The sequence below is a fragment of the Vigna angularis genome, chromosome 3 (assembly GCF_016808095.1).
Source record: "Vigna angularis cultivar LongXiaoDou No.4 chromosome 3, ASM1680809v1, whole genome shotgun sequence".
In the NCBI taxonomy this organism is placed as follows: domain Eukaryota; kingdom Viridiplantae; phylum Streptophyta; class Magnoliopsida; order Fabales; family Fabaceae; genus Vigna; species Vigna angularis.
In genome coordinates this window covers 15,058,167-15,074,700 of record NC_068972.1, presented here as the reverse complement: position 1 = coordinate 15,074,700, position 16,534 = coordinate 15,058,167, and the positions used below count along the sequence as shown (strand labels likewise).

The 16,534-nt window shown below is 33.7% G+C and overlaps 1 protein-coding gene across 1 annotated transcript; it reads right to left on the bottom strand.

Moving 5' to 3' along the window:
• Window positions 1–3,327: 3,327 nt before the first annotated feature.
• LOC108346102 (heavy metal-associated isoprenylated plant protein 34) lies at window positions 3,328–6,133 on the bottom strand. The gene is made up of 3 exons (XM_017585083.2): window positions 5,804–6,133; window positions 5,580–5,655; window positions 3,328–5,240 (listed from the first exon to the last, which is right to left on the bottom strand). The coding sequence occupies exons 1-3, from the start codon at window positions 5,831–5,833 to the stop codon at window positions 3,661–3,663; spliced, it is 1,686 nt and encodes a 561-aa protein (XP_017440572.1). The 5' UTR covers window positions 5,834–6,133; the 3' UTR covers window positions 3,328–3,660.
• Window positions 6,134–16,534: the final 10,401 nt, after the last annotated feature.

Genomic DNA, 16,534 nt, shown 5'->3' with positions numbered 1-16,534 from the left:
AAAAATTTAAATTATTTTTACATATTTATATTCATAAGTAATATAACATAAAAAATAATTTTGAATTCTATTTCACTTTTTAATTTTAGAAAAATGAGATGACAATTCAATTCGCGAATTTAGCCAATTAGACAGAATGAATTAGAGCATGACCAAGACAAATTTTGGCAATCAGCCCAATAAAATTTGGAGTCCACTCATTGATAACTTATAAGAAAGCCCACTCACTCCTTTTGAGAATTTACAATATAATATCTATGGCTAAATGTTTTTCAAAAATTATTTTATTTATGATTTATTGTTATTAGGATAAAACATATTAATAGTTATATGATTGGTAATGAATATGTATGAGATGTGTGTACATTCTCTTTGATCCCCTTTCATGAATCTCTTTTGTTTTTTTTCTTTCACTTTATGTTTCTTGGATTAACGAGAAAGTGAATACTTTATGTACGATGTATCACTGATATTCCACACAATTATGATTGAAGTTAAAGACAACTATACTATATTACATTCTTTATTCGCTGTCATATGCTAACTCTTGCTTTTATAATTTCCGACTCAATTCGGATGTTTTTTTTCTCCTTCTTTATTCATTCTAATGTTTCGTGGATCACTACGCCCAAAAATGTTATCTGCTGTGTATATTTGTCATTATTGTATAATAAATATTAGGTTTAATAGGTTCGAAAGTCCCTATATTTGCGAGTTAGTTTCAATTGGGTCCTCCAATTTTAGAAGTGATCAATTGAGTTCCTGTTTTGGTAAAATTAAATCAATAATGTCTTTGCCGTTAATCTTAGTAAACGGCGTTAATTTTTTAGCGAGGTGGCATGCTGAGGTGGCTTTTAATTAGCACGTGGCACGTTGTGTGGAAACCTTCTTGCCTTCCCCTTCCCCTTTCCCGAAACCTTCTCCTCTTCCTCTTTCCCTTTCCCGAAACCTTCTCCCCTTCCCCTACCCCTCCCCTTCCCCTTCCCCTACCCCTTCTCCTTCCCCTTCCCCCTTCCCCTTCCCCACCAACTCCAACTCCATATTATTTTTATTTTTCTCAAATCACTCTCAAACATTACAACAAATAACACCAACATTGCATATATGCGATTCCAACATAAAAAGAAATTGAAAAAAGAAAGGAGTTGCTGCAAATGTTTAGACTGGTCAGGAATATTGCTTCAAAAAGAAAGGATAATAATAAAAAAACTTTACAAAAAAAGTAAACACTTAATTATGCATAACAGAAGCACTCTTTTCCCATAAGCTGCAGAACAAAACAAATAAAAAGAGGACAAAAAGAATAACAAGGAAGGAATTAGGGCTAAAAATGAATGGAGTGTGTGACCTTGTCGCGAACCCAGCCACCCGCGACATGGAGCTAAGATCAAAGTGGCGAAGAGTGGCAAGAAGCCTATCAAAGATGCTTCTCTCGGTATCAAGTATGTCGATTCTGTCACGAACCTGAACCATAGACATTGGTGCGCCACCGCAACTCCGAAACGACGACGGAGGGCGAAGTAGAGGTTGAGGGGGTTGTGGAGGAGTGCGGCAGTAATGAGACGGCGAGCAACGATGAGAGATGTGGAGGCAAGGGAGGTGCGCTTGACGGTTGGATTGGGGGATGGGCGTGAATGTAGATGTTGAAGAGGTGGGTGTGGGAGGGCGAGAAGAAAGTTTCCCAAAGATGGGAGAAGGTGAGGTTGGAGTTGGAGAGGAAGGGGAAGGGGAAGGGGAGAAGGTTTTCGCACAACGTGCCACGTGCTAATTAAAAGCCACCTCGCTAAAAAGTTAACACCGTTTACTAAGATTAACGGCAATGACATTATTGATTCAATTTTAACAAAACAAGGACTCAATTGATCACTTCCAAAATTGGAGGACCCAATTGAAACTAACCCGCAAATATAGGGACTTCCGAACCTATTAAACCTAAATATTATAAACAATATAATATAAAAATATTAAAAACTAGGATATACCCATGATAAAAAAAAATATAAGAATAAAATTATATTTGTGTAAAACTAAGGTTAAATAAGTTTCTATTACTTCTAAAGTTAGACCGTATTAAAAATTATATCTCTAACATTATTGATTTTGGAACTTAAAATTTAATAAATATAGGAATTTAATTCTAATATCTTTGTATTAACTATCTTAATACGCTAATTTTAAGAATATTATATATTAACATAGATACATATTACATAAAAATATTTAAGCATATTTGATATTGTTTAAGTATCGATATCAAGAATAATTTAAATATATTTTACTCTTATAACTTTTTGAAGGATAAAATCATTACAAGAAAAATATCTAATTGATTCTAACAAAAAAAATATAATCTTTTGTGAAATAATATTAGTTAAATAATTATTATAATTTTTTTTATCAAAGTAGCATATATTATTTTTTTAATTTATCAAAATAAACAATCTTTAAAAACAATTATCGATATAGATAAATCGTGTTAAGTTGACACAATTTTATTTAACATTATGTCAAAATAGCATGAATTTAATCTATAATATTTTTAAAACTCTTGATCTAAAGTGGCTAGATTTTAATTTAAAGCATTTTAAGTTAAAGTCATCTCATCATGACTTATATGTAAATTTTTTAAAATTGTCCATTTTTGATAAAATTAAAAAATATACCAGATTGATGAAAAGAAATGACAAAAAATAAAATGTAAAAATTATGAAGATATAAAAAAATATTTAATTGTACATAGAAAATACTACAACATTTTAAAATATATTTATTTATCAAACACAACTTATTAACAATAAACAATGATAATGAAGACATATTATTGATTGGTAGAGAAGTCTATATCTAATTATAAATTAATAGCCAACAGTATCTACCGTATACAGTAATGCATGCAAATTTTGTACTTAAAAAAATATATAGTAAAACAGTATACGTAAATGGAAATAACATTGTCTTACATAGAGATTTCTGATATTTTGATTTGTTTGAAAAGGTAAGATGTGAGTTAAAAAGAATGAAAGATTTGAAAGATGCGTATAAGAAAAGAAAAAGTTAGAGTGTGGTCCCACAGAACTCTGGGGCTTTTACTGTTCATACCTCCAATCAGGAACATAAAAGTTTGAAGAAGCATTGTTGCCTCTTCTGAGTTTTTGTCGTATTCCCAACACCCCAGAGAAAGACTCAAAGAAAAGAAGATGCACCAGAAATATAACGACTCTCTGTGGTTTATTGAACTAATTATTTAGGTAAGGACTAAGAGGAAGAAGGGAGTGTTCAGATATTTTGATTAGAAGCAACTTATAAAAAGAAATGAGTAAAATAATGTCAGAAAAAAGAGAGCATTGAAATTGAAAGTAGAAGTTTAGAATATTGTAAGGATATTTGGGCAATAGAATGAAGAGCATTGAATTTTAGAGACCCATATGGCTGTATTTAATTTGAGGAAATTAAAAGGCCATGTGAGAGTCTGTGATGACTTACACCATGATGCCCTACTCAGGACCAAAACAAAACAAACAACACATGATATCTCTAGTACTCCTAAAAATGTTGCACAGTTTTCTAGCACTAGGACAAAATTTAATGAACCCCCCGAACAAAATACTACAAACAAATACAAAGAAACCTAATTAAAACAAACTAGTCACCACTAATAATTTACATTATGCTGCAGCTCTCCGTGTTCTCGTCGCTGAAAACATGCGTCATAGGATCCGCCATCGGGTGTGACGGCATTGGTGGCGGTGGAAAGTAGTTCATCGACGGTGCCCTTCCGTACATCATATGCGGTGGGTACATACCCATGTTCGCTTGCTGCTGCTGCTGCTGTTGGTTCATCATCATGGCCATCAATTGTTGTTGTTGCTGCTGCTGTTGGATGCTGTAAGGGTTTTGCTGTTGCATATGCATCGGCATACCTTGCATCCCTTGATAGTAGCCACCGTTCATCGCCGCCGCGGCTGCCGCTGCCGGTAATCCTTGCACCGCCGGGATGTTCATGTTCATGTTCCTCATATGGTCCATTTGACCCATCTGATTCATTGGGCCTCGCTGACCCATGGGGCCCATCTGGTGACTCATTGGACCCATGTGACCCACATTACCATTATTGGCACCGTGACCCTTGCCATTACTGTTTTTACCATTATTGCTGCCCTTGCCATTTTTACCTTGGGGAGAGATATCGAAATCTTGAAAGTCAAAGTCAATTTTGTCCATTTTACCTCCTCCGTTTTTCTTTCCTTTGCTGCTGCTGTTGTTGTTTCCACCTCTGTTGTCTTTATTCTTGGTTGCTGTTGTGTCGGCCGAACCTCCTCCCTTCTTGTTCTTTTTCCCAAGGCCAAGAAACCGAACAAGGAAGCCACCACCATTTTTGGCTTTGGAGCTCTTTTTCTTGTTACCATGGTTATGATTGTTATCTCCCCCACCGCCCCCACCCTTTTGCTTTCCACCTTTGTTCTTTTGACCACCATCTCCATTGCCTTTTTTTCCTCCATTTCCATTTTTACCCTCGTTGAAGTTTCCACCTTTGCCTTTCATCTGTATGGGTAGATCGATGACCTCACCCTTCTTCACACTCCCAAAATTCCCACCCCCATTCCCTTTATGGCTGTTCATCCCAGGCCCATTCATCATTCCGCCAGGCCCATGAGGCCCACGCCCGTTCCCCATCTGGCCCATCTGGCTCATCATCTTGTTGTGTTGCATAGGATGCCCCTGTCCCTGCCCCCGGCCATGGCCATTACCATGGCCGTGTCCATACACTTCCTCCTCATCCTCTTCGTCAAAATCATCATAATCGTCTTCAAACTCATCGTAGTCATCATCAAATTCATCAAAATCTTCATCACTTTCATCAAGTTCATCCTCTGATAAGTTGAAGTTGACAGATTTCTGATTCTTGGGGGGTACTTTTGACCCTTCCTTCATATTTTGGAAGTGTGCTAGTTGACCACCACCTCCACCGCCTCCGCCTCCTCCACCTCCACCTTTCTGAGGAGCACCACCCTTGTGATTGTGAGACTTGTTGTCCTTTCCTCCTTTGGTGTTATCTATGTGCAAGTTCTTGAACTGAGGGTAGGTGGGGTAGTTTTGGTTGTACATCATGCCTCTCTGCCCACCCCAAACTTCGGCATGCTTCCCTGACCTCTTCAGCTTTTTTATCAGCTTCGCTGGATCTATGTGCCCTGACACCATTACCTTCCCCCGCTCCGCATCTATGTTCACGGAATACACTCCTGCACACCAATAACTCACTATGCTTAACGACAAACTTAAATAATACTCTCCAAAACTAAACTGTCGAATCTCAAATCTAATTATCTTTGCTTGCAAATACAGAAACCATCCTACCCAATAAAGAAAAGTTCCAATCTATGTACCAAGAAAAAAAAATAAAAAAGTAAACTTGGAAGCTACATACCAAGAAAAAGAGAGTAAAGTTGGAAGCTTGATGTATAACATCAAAATAAAGTGGATAAATTAGGCGGCAGGATAAAGTTGAGTAATGAAGCTAATTAGCATCGCATGAGAATTTGAAAAATGAAAAGGCAAAATGGTGGGTGCTAGAGATGTACCATCAATTTTCTGCAGGATTTTCTTTACTTTCTGTTCACAGCCATCGCAGTGGATATTCACCTTGAGAAGGCAATTCTACACGGGGGAATAAAAACACAACATAGATCAGTTATCACAAGTTTAGGGAACAGTACATCTTAAGCAGAATAACAAACAGGTTTGTCTTTTGAACTAGTTTAATTAAGCTATGAACAAAAGAGTGAAAGCAGTAACAAGTGTGCACCTGAACTTTGAGCATGTCTTGTTTACTCATCCTGGTTGGATAGGTGGTGGTTCACACACACAGCACAGATATGTGAGTGGAGAAGTAGAGAACAGACAGTGAGAGTAGTGTTTTGAGAATTGTTTTTTTAGAGAGAGGAAAGGTTATTGTTGGTACGCATTGGACACTTCTATATTTGTTCCTTTCCTCAAGTATCCGTACTGTTTAGGCTCAAACACACGTACAAGAACAGCAAAGTCACATTTTAGAGAGAAAGAAAGAAGAGAGAAGGTGATTTTCGAACCAGGGTAGATAGCTTCCTATGACTGTGAGTTGGCTTTATGTTTTATGCTTTATAATATATATATATATATATATATATATACATTTATATATATATATATATATATATACCTATATATATATATATATATATACCTATATATATATATAAATAAGAAACTCGTGAACCTTTCAAAGTGGTCTCACACTGACAGCTTAATACTGCCATGCCTCACCTAAAAAATTAGGACCAAACTATCTTTTTAATCTGTTTTCCTTTTCATAAAATGACACACTGACTTACTTTGACCCCCTTCTTTTACCCTATTCAGCCCATTAGCTTCTGGGCCGGCCCTGTTAAATTGGGCCTGCAAAAATGTATATATTTTATGTAAGTAATTTGTCTCAAAAAATAAGGTCAAGTTGTTCATGACATTACATGAATTGTTCAAGAGAAACTGGTATTCAACCAGTCAAAAAGAAGCAGAAAAATAAATGACACAAAAAAGGTACAATAGCTTATGTAGCATGTGACCTTGCGTGAAAGCAGAGTAGAACTCTCCCTATCAAGAAGAATAGTCAATGAAACTACTTGAGAAGTTCAATTCTTGGAAGGGATAATTTGTGCAGCACATTACGTTACAATCCACTGCACTACACTCTAGTGAAACTATAATTTGTAATTGGAATGTGTTTCTTGAAGAGCTCATGACCATTTCATGCTTTGTTACTGTTTCTTTCTTTGATGATTATAAAAGAATTAGGTGTTGTAACGTATATATTGTCTATGGATTAATGTTTCCGTTGTGAAAGTGTGGAATAAGAAGATGGTTTTGGAGTTTCAGAAAGGAAGGTAAGATGGTGATTCTGGGTTTGTGTGTAAAAGCAAGGAACACAGGGACCTCTAAAACCCATCCCGATGGTACTGACATATAATACAGCCAATCACTACACTCTAAAATAATGCACAATTTTTTAAAGTAGAACAATGATCTTCTGCGAGTTAGGACCCTGCTTTTCCAACCAAAATCATTGTTTGTCTTCATTAAAAGTCCAACCTGGTGCAAATTTGCTGTCCCCATGTCACCTTTTCTTTATTTTTACCCTTTCAAATTTAAAAAAAAAAAGCCTCAAAAGATTTCTGTAATCTACAAAAGAACCACCCCACCTTCCTAAAAAAATCCAAAGTTTATCAAAATGCTTGTTTTTGTAGGATGTGGGGTTGGTTTAGTTTTGTATAATTTCCACCACTTTCCATTTATCCTTTCTTTTCTTTTCTGTCTCCTTTCCTTTTTTATAGTTTCCTACTACTTGGTATTCAACTAGTGTGTATACTAAATCAATAAAAAAAAAATTTAGTCTATGTGCTAATCAATCTTTGTTTTTGTAGTGCTGCAAATTATATTATATGGATTGTACTTGTTTTCTGTTCATGGACAACTCCTTCCTGTTGTTGAATCGAACATCTTGTATTATGAAAGGAATAGAAGATTCGTTTCTCACAAGCTTTCCACTTCACATTTTTCTTATTGATCATTATTTGACCCTTTAATTAGGGACCCTGTCACTGAAAAGGACACACACAACTGCTCTTTAAGTTATAGATTTTACTCTACACATGATTGAACATAAAATATAACATCTTTTTTGCAGTTTAATACATAATAAAACAGAGCTATCAGTTTTTGGTTTGATATTTACAGTCTCCAATTTATTTGAAAAACCAAACAAACAGTGTTTGAGGTAAGGAGTTTACCATATTTAAATGTTTAAGATTCAAAAGTAAAGAGAATTTGTTGCATCATTGAGTGAACATGCCAATAAGAATAGCTTGATAAATACCTGGCTGTCAACTAACCCATCACTCCATTATTCAGATGCAAGTTTTTGGATCCACTGACCCAATTGACATAAATATATATACCTGTTTGACAAGAGTGTTTGAAGCATATATCTCATTACAATAAATTATTTCATGTGCTATTTAATGTCTCATTTATTGAATTAGACACTTCTCGTGTTTAAATTTCAACAAATGATATTTTTATGTGTTTTTTTTACCTTATGGGGTTGGTTTAAGTACTTTTTCTTTTTTTGACTCTTGTAATGCATTAAAAATTATTAAATGGTCTTTTTCAGGTTGGGGTTTCTTGACTTAAAATCCAAACTTTGCTGGTAGTGTTACCAAGAAAATAACAAGCAAAATGGTCCAGAAAATGTGAAACTACATTGAGGAAAGCGATGAGGAAACCCATCACATGTATGGAAAGCTCGACTATTATAAATAATCCGCTAGAATTTAGCATACAGATGTTTCATTCCAAACAAAAATAATTTGATGTTGTTCAAAATCTGTCTAAAACAGTCACTTCCTGCTAATCCTTTCTGTGTGGAAAATGACTAAAAATAAATTAATTCCATTTTGAATTGATGTTTCACCTCCCCCTCCATTGTTATACAGCAACAGATGTATTTGGCAAATAATGAACCCATTGAATCTAACTTATCAAACTCCTGAAAATTATTAGAGATATGTTACAAAATCCTCAAGACGTCACAGTCCAATAATTCAGTCAGTATAGTGAAAGTCATCTGATATTATGAAAAAAAAATATTTTATTTTTATTTATGCAACTATTATTATTTCAGCTAGAGATGTTTGAATCCCTCTTCGTAATAAAGAGAAAATCAATGATTAAGATGGGAATACAAATATCCCACCTAAATCTGGTTAAAAAGTGACACTTGCACAAAAGAAAAAAAAAGGGAAAATTTTAGTGGGACGGTTGCTCTTAAAAACTCGGTTGGTTGATTAGCTATGTGATGGTCACATACAGAACTGATATAGCCGAATTTCGGAAAATGGAGAAAAGAAAAATTTGACTTCTAACCCCAAAATTGTAGTCAAATAATTCACGCAACATGCATAAAGTTGTTCAAGATCTAGATGTATCAGTGCATGAAAAAAGTACTATTGTTATTGCCTAAGTTTTGAAAGATATGAAAAATTATTATCGTGCAAGTAAGTCGTGACCAAACTTGAGCACTTCTACAGCAGATTAAGACGTGGTTGATCATGTTCACACTGATTTTGGTTAAGGGTTGTTTAATTTTTGATATTAGAGTAAGATTTGACATAACAAAAGACATGCAACAACACTTGCGGGGGCTAATTTAATCCTGAAGAAGGATAGTGATTGGTGTTGGTAGTGGCAATGAGAACTGAAGTAAGGTCCTTATCAGAAGGAATAGGCTACCTTTCATAGAGGGACATGTGCCCTAGGAAGGCAGAGACTGGTTTATGAACTTGACAGATAAATTAAGAGCTCGGGACCCCAAACAGAAGGGCCAGGTTGGTACAGTGGAGTTGTTGGGTAATCACTTCAGAGTCATAAGTGCTTTTATGAGATTGGAGGAACCAAAAAGCCAATCTCAATTCCATTTCCTTTTTTATTCTCTTTACACATACATTTCACCCAAAAAAAATCATCTTCAAGACATGTTTGTTATGAAATACTTCTTCAGTATTTCAAGTAATAGAGTGAGAGAAAAACAGTTTACAAAACATAAGAAAAGATGCTAAATTTTCTACTAGATTTAACACTGCTTGGTTTGAAACCGAACTGAATTATTGGTTCTGCAAACTGGTAAGGTGTTGACACTGACACCATGTGTGCCTGTGGAAGTGGAAGCCAGATGCTACACATCCTAACCTAATAAAAAGGATGAATCGGGGTAACATGGTTCCGTGGTGACCCGTACCCGACCCATTAGACAGTACGCATGCTGAAGCTGAACTCATGACATTCTAGTTTGCTAATGTATGACAGTTGACCATGATGTCAGGTTTCAGTGAAATTTCAAGTCAGAAAGTTTGATCATGCAAAGTAGCAATACAAAGACCAAAGACAAATTATACTGTTACTAATTTATTACAGTGTGGAACAGTAGCATGATATAGAATAGTATGAATTATATGAAAGCAGAGTTAATTAATAGATTGAAGTTGATGGAAGAGGAAGCAGCAATCCCCAGAAGGTGGAAAATCCTTGAGGAGAAAGAAAGGATTGTTAGTGTCCGGAGTGGTTGGGTTTGCTTTAAGACAGGAATTAAGAGTTTCAGACATTGAGATTTGAGAGCACAGAGAGGAGTGTGCTTTGGGTACCTTTATTTGACTTCGATATTCTAAATTCTGAGAGGCTTGGATCAAAAAATTCAACTTTAAAGTAGATAATAATATTAAGATGCCAAAGATACTGTGGTTTTACGCTTGCTTGTCGCGGTTGATATTCTATATTCCCACTTTTGTTCTGCCTTTTTATTCTCCTGGGACCTTGTGCAGGGGACACCCACCACAGAGTTTACTTCATCTATGATACACTACCAAGCAACCAACACACAAAACAACTAAAGAAGAGAAAAAAAAATATACAACATTAATGTTATGCTCCTTCACAGACCATTTTGACTGATGTCTTCTTTACCTCACTTTCTCCAACAACGATGCAACGTAACATAACTTGATTGACAGCTTTGAAATTATCCTTCTCTGTCTTCTAGGAAGTAACTCACTCATCTCCTACTTCAATTTCTCTCACTGTTCTCTTACATTACCATACACTTTTTTTCTTCATAAAGATAAAATTGTACAGATAAACACCATGGATGTCCCACTTTCTAACCAAGCTAAAATTGAAGTTGCCAATGATGTTCAACATTGCGCAAATTGCACAACAGATCTGAGACTCCACTTTCTTTGGGCACATAGAAAAGATTACTATAAACCACCATAGTTAAGTTCAAAATACTAATTAAGTCACCTCAAAAAATATCAATTCTTGAAATCATACAGTACTATAGTTCACATGCTATGCATGTGTGATTCCTTTGAGCAAACGGAACCATATTCATGATATTCACATGAGTACACAAGTATGCACAAGAACATTTTTCTTATGTATTAAAAGATAGAGTGGGATAATCAATAAATAAGTAAGAAAAAAAGGAAGAGGTGGTAACAAATGGATGCGAAACAGTGCAAAACTGTGCCAAAAGAGAGAATAATCTCATTCCCAATTTGGCAGCTTTGACCAGAGAAACTTATCAGAAACCATAAAATACCAGGCTAACAGTAATTCATTCATTTCACCCGGGCTACTTATGAAGACAAGTGTATATTACCAATCACTTGTGCTGATTGTCTTCTTTATAGACTGAAAGAAATTCCAATGTACAGGAATTGAACTAATATCACTTGTGCTAATAGTCTTCTTTATAGACTGAAAGAAATTCCAATGTACATTTATTTCTTACAAGCTCCCCTGTGATATGATATCCTAAAAGTAATTTGGTTTGATTATGTTGAAGTTATTATATTTTTAGTCAATATTTTCAGTCAATTGTCAAAGTTTGTTTGTAATTTTTTATGTAAAAATGTATAAACTTAATTATTCTATTTTTAAACTAATAACTTTTCTAAAGCCTATACTCTGCTAAGTTAGAAAACCAGATTTATTAATCTGAAAGTATAAAGAACTTAAACAATTTTGATTAAAAGCATAAGACTACAAAGATGTTTATTTTTCCTTTCTGATATATATAAATAACAACAATTAGCAAAAAGATCAATTATGAATCCTATAGTAGTGATATACCAATAAGAATACTGTAATTTGCTCTAACAGTGAGACAGTTATCTGGTGGTTGTTTGAAAACCATTATCAGATATTTTGCTTTACCTCAAGGGAGATTATTGTAATTTGGTATGAATGATATCTCAGACCATTATTAGATTCGGGTAGGCGACAAATAATGTTCACATTTCAATAAGGTTGCAAAGATACTGTTGTACAAGTAACATGTCAATGACAAAACATAGCATAGCCTAGCAGCAGGGTCTAATTCATGGCATAAACCTTTGTGCACTAAAGTCTTAAAGTCAAAATAAGAAACATACCTCTCTCAGATTTTACCTACAAGCTACTTCAATACACATCTGGAAGGTCTTCAATTAATTCTCAAACTACAATAAGCAGAAATCAAGGGTAGAATATACAATAACTTTAGTCCTTACCTTCAACTAACTTGTATAGAGACTCACCATTGCAGGTCCAACATCAATTCAGTCCACATCAAATGATAAAAGTGTCAACTTTAAAGATGATTAAACTGCAACGATGTCACTCAGAGATTGGTAAAAAAGTTAAAAAGAATTACTCAAAAGACACAGAATCAGCATCTGCAGACATTCATAGTCTCGTCCACCTTACCAATACTATGCCCTCACAACCACATATTCTCAGTGAACATTCAAATGACCATCTTATCTGAAAAGAAAGACACAATGTTACTATAGACTGATTCTATTCTCAGCTACTGAGAGATGAGAATGTAGGCTGTGGATAATAGAGGGGTGATGAAATGAAATATGTTGAGTATATATTGACTTATACTGTAACATTGCAAGAAATTAAAACAACTCTTATAGCAACAACAAAATTTATTCTTGGTCAAAGGCATTGAAACAGTAAATAAACTAAAAGGAATGGTGTCTGTAATGATTAACCAGCTAAAACATAAAACAGCAAAGAAGTAAAAAAGAGAAAAGGAAAAAGATCATCACATTGCTCTCTGATGTACATACAAAATCTCTACATGTTTTTTCAAAATTTCATAACACGATAAACTGATTCAAAATTAAAATTAAGACTAGTACAATGCCAAGTCCAAGTCAATAGTTAGTGTTATATGATGTTATTCACTCAATGTAATATGTGTAACTGTACACAATTTTAGCTGATATTACATTAGGACAGTGCTGAAAAAACATCAGTGGAAGAAAGTAGTTTGGTAAGATTGAATGGAAAGAAATCTCTTTGTTAAATTTGACAGAACTTACCATGAGTCTTTTCTTCAACCATGCCCAAATTTTTACAACAATTTCCGAGATGCATTAAAATCTGTCTTAACATTTTTGTCACATTAATTTGTCCTCCATTGTATTAATGGATAATCTCTGTTTCTTTTATCGTGACAACCTAGCCTGGTGCAGTTTTACACCCCAATAGTCCTACATTTGCATTGGTTACCATGAAGTTTTTTATTTTTCTGTCTGCTTAAAATGTATTTGTAAGATCTCTTTGAATCTGGAGAAGTGTCAAACTAAATAAACCATGCAAGTCTTGGATGATTCACTAAGTAACAGAAGTGATGAATCTGTAGGGACAACTTGTTGGGATGATTTTTGTCGGGGTATACGGAATCTGGTTAAACCATTTTTGTCACATTTGGAACAAGAAGCTTGTGGTCTATAATGGTTGCTTTATCTCATTTATTCAAAACAAAAGCAATTTTTTTCGTTAAAAACTTTTTATTTAATACAAATTAACAATCCATAAAATCCGACTAATTCAATTCGCAATTCAAACAAACCAAATTTGATTAATCCAATAAATTAAATGGTTAAATATAAATTTTAAAATCTTAAATTTAAGTTATACAGAATTGGTTAACTTCATACTAAGAATTGATAATCTAAAATGAATATTTAGTGAGAAAATCTTTTACAGAAAAAACTTTGGTGGTTGGGAGGTCTTCTGCCATAGGCCCATGACTGGAGCCCAAGGACTCAGTAAATATATAGTTTTGAAGTAGTTGCTCTCTTATAACCTTTTTAAGCAAAGTACTGAACTAGGATTTTGTTTTGTGGATAAAAAAATATGGTTGAAATTTGTCATTGAAGATATCAGATTCTTTAACTCGGTATATACTTTATTTATATGAAATAGTAGCTAAACTTTTGCAGATATAATCAGTATATACTCTTTCTATCAGATAAAGTTTAGCATGTGTTATTTTTCTTTCATTATCTGTTGCTTATGATTTCCGATGGATAATGAAAAATCAATTGTTATCCCGCGAACAAATTTCTGAATTCTTTCCGGTTTGAAACATGATTCTGAATCCTTAACTTTGTTCTGATAAGTTGAAATTTAAGATTTTCAGCTAGGTATAATTGGTGTTATCAAGTAAGTGGTATATCGGTGATGATATTCTGTTGACAAGTTGTGATGAATTATGAGGAGGTGTTGTCTTTTTTGCATGCATCTCAGTTACAAAAGGGTAATATATATCTTGAATCTTGTCTCTCACTGTCCTATATGTACTCTCCAAGTCACGGCTGTTAGCTGTCACGCCAATTATATTTCATGTCCTCTTCCTTTACAACAAACTTGGTGACAAAATCTTTGGCTGAATGTTGCAGGCTGCATGTGTTTATAGAGCAAGCTGCGTATGTGTGCCAAATAATATTATCATAACCTGCCAAACCGTAGGAGGTCATGAACTTTGGGTAAGATTTTACTATAAAATCTCTCAAGTGAGCAAGAAAATCATAATATTTTTTGTCAACTCATGTTCATAGTTTAAGGTTGGTTATTATGGTTAAAACAGGGGATATAATGTTTGTAAGTTAAAAGGAAAATGACTAATAAATAATAGAATAATAAATTTATTATTTTAAAATTTTAGGTTGAAATTGTCTTCGACGCGTAATTTTAATTGAAAGTGAAGCTTTAACTTTGTGTGTACTTTGGGTCAAAAAGTAATACTTTGATCAGATAAGAACGTACCTGTATTCAGTTTACGTGGTCCCCACAACAACATTCAAATTGGAAGAACAAAAATAAAAATAAAAAAGCAGCAAGAACAAAAAGGAGCGACAATCCGACCAAATAACGGGTCTTACTGGTACCTCAACCGGGCCAGAGAGATCATGGGCCCATTTATCTGGGCTTCTATTCACATACTCCACGAACCACATTTCCCCACCCTGCTCCAGAATTAAAACCATTTATTTTAATTTATCATCACCTTATAAGCATTTCAGAGTTTAGTGAAGTATTTTCATAATTCCGAAATAATTTTTCTTACCATCAAGGACTGATTTAACTGTGATTTGAGCATGATTACCTCTTAAGAAGGATACATGTTTTATGGTTTTATGTATTGATGTCTGTTTAACGAGTTCAAAATTAGGAGACTTTGCACCAACAGATGTTTTTATCAATGTCAATGATGAGGAGTTATCTATGATAGCCATTTTGCGTATTTCTTTAATAAAGTATACACTCACGTTTAAAATTGGAAAGGTATTTAAGATGGGAAGGTTTTCTTTTTAATATTTTTTTTACTACATTTAAGATTAAGAGATGGTTTAATAATATAAATTCTTCCTCTTACAAGTTTTTAAATCGAGATCACAACATAGATCCTTCAAATGGTAAGCATGCACATTACGTTTTAGGTTCATCTACCATAAATTAATCAATTAAATAATAAAAAAAAGGTGAGGGTTATCAATCTTAATGAAATATAATTACAATTTTATAAAAATAAATTACTTTGAAATTAAGAAAATATAGTTGGTATCAACCATGACGAAAGTATGATTTGTTGTTGATGACTGTCACTAGGGACAAAAACGATTCAGTACATAGATTTAGTGACAATATGTTATAATCTTATTTGAGTGAAAAGAGAATATGTCAATTATTCAACCAAATCTTATACTGAGTAATATGAAAAGGAAAAAAAAAGCAAGAACAAATAGTAGATTTGATAATTATACAACTCCGTAAGTCTCTCAAGTGTATTGAGAGCTTAAGTAATAATGTGTTACGAAAAAGTTTAGAATTTTGTTAATAAAATTATACAAAATACAAGAAAATTTGTCATTTTTTTCTAGAAAGATTGTACAAGAAGAATTGCAATTTTTATTCAGAAAGATTGTATAAAAAGGTTTATAATTTTTGTCAGAAAAAATTATAAATTTGTATATATATTGATTTTAATATATTTTATGTTTTGGAACCTTCAAAAACTTTATACATCTATCTTGGGATCCAAAATTTTTTATTTTCTGAAGATGCGCCACTAAGAACTTCTATAAAACAATTTGTGAATAATGGCATTTATATTTTTAGGAAAGGTAATTTATTTTTATGAAATGTGATATTAAGTTGATTGAGTGGAATTTGATGTAGTATTGGTATTTATTTAGTAGATAACCCTAATGTTGTGGTAAGAGGAAACGTGTTGATTAGTTGTAAATGTTATTTGGTGACATGGGAAGGAAGGTAGGGCATTAGCAAATGTGTTTAAGTTTGAGAGAATGTTTCCCCTTTTGGTCTTTTCACGACTTCACTTTTTGCACGACTCAAAGGCACGTGATTGCGAGCCATATGATTGCCAATTTTCCCTAACAATCCATGTGGGGGCTTCTTCTTTCCACTCCATACAATTTACTTTTTTTAAAAAGTTTAACTATGACAAAATATGCCTATTTCACTCCAACATCTCCTTAAAATGGAAAAATAGAAAGAGAAAAAAGAAATAATAGAAAAATGGTTTAATTAAAACAAATATCATTTCAATGGATAGAAAGAAGAAAACATAAGCTAAAATGTGCAT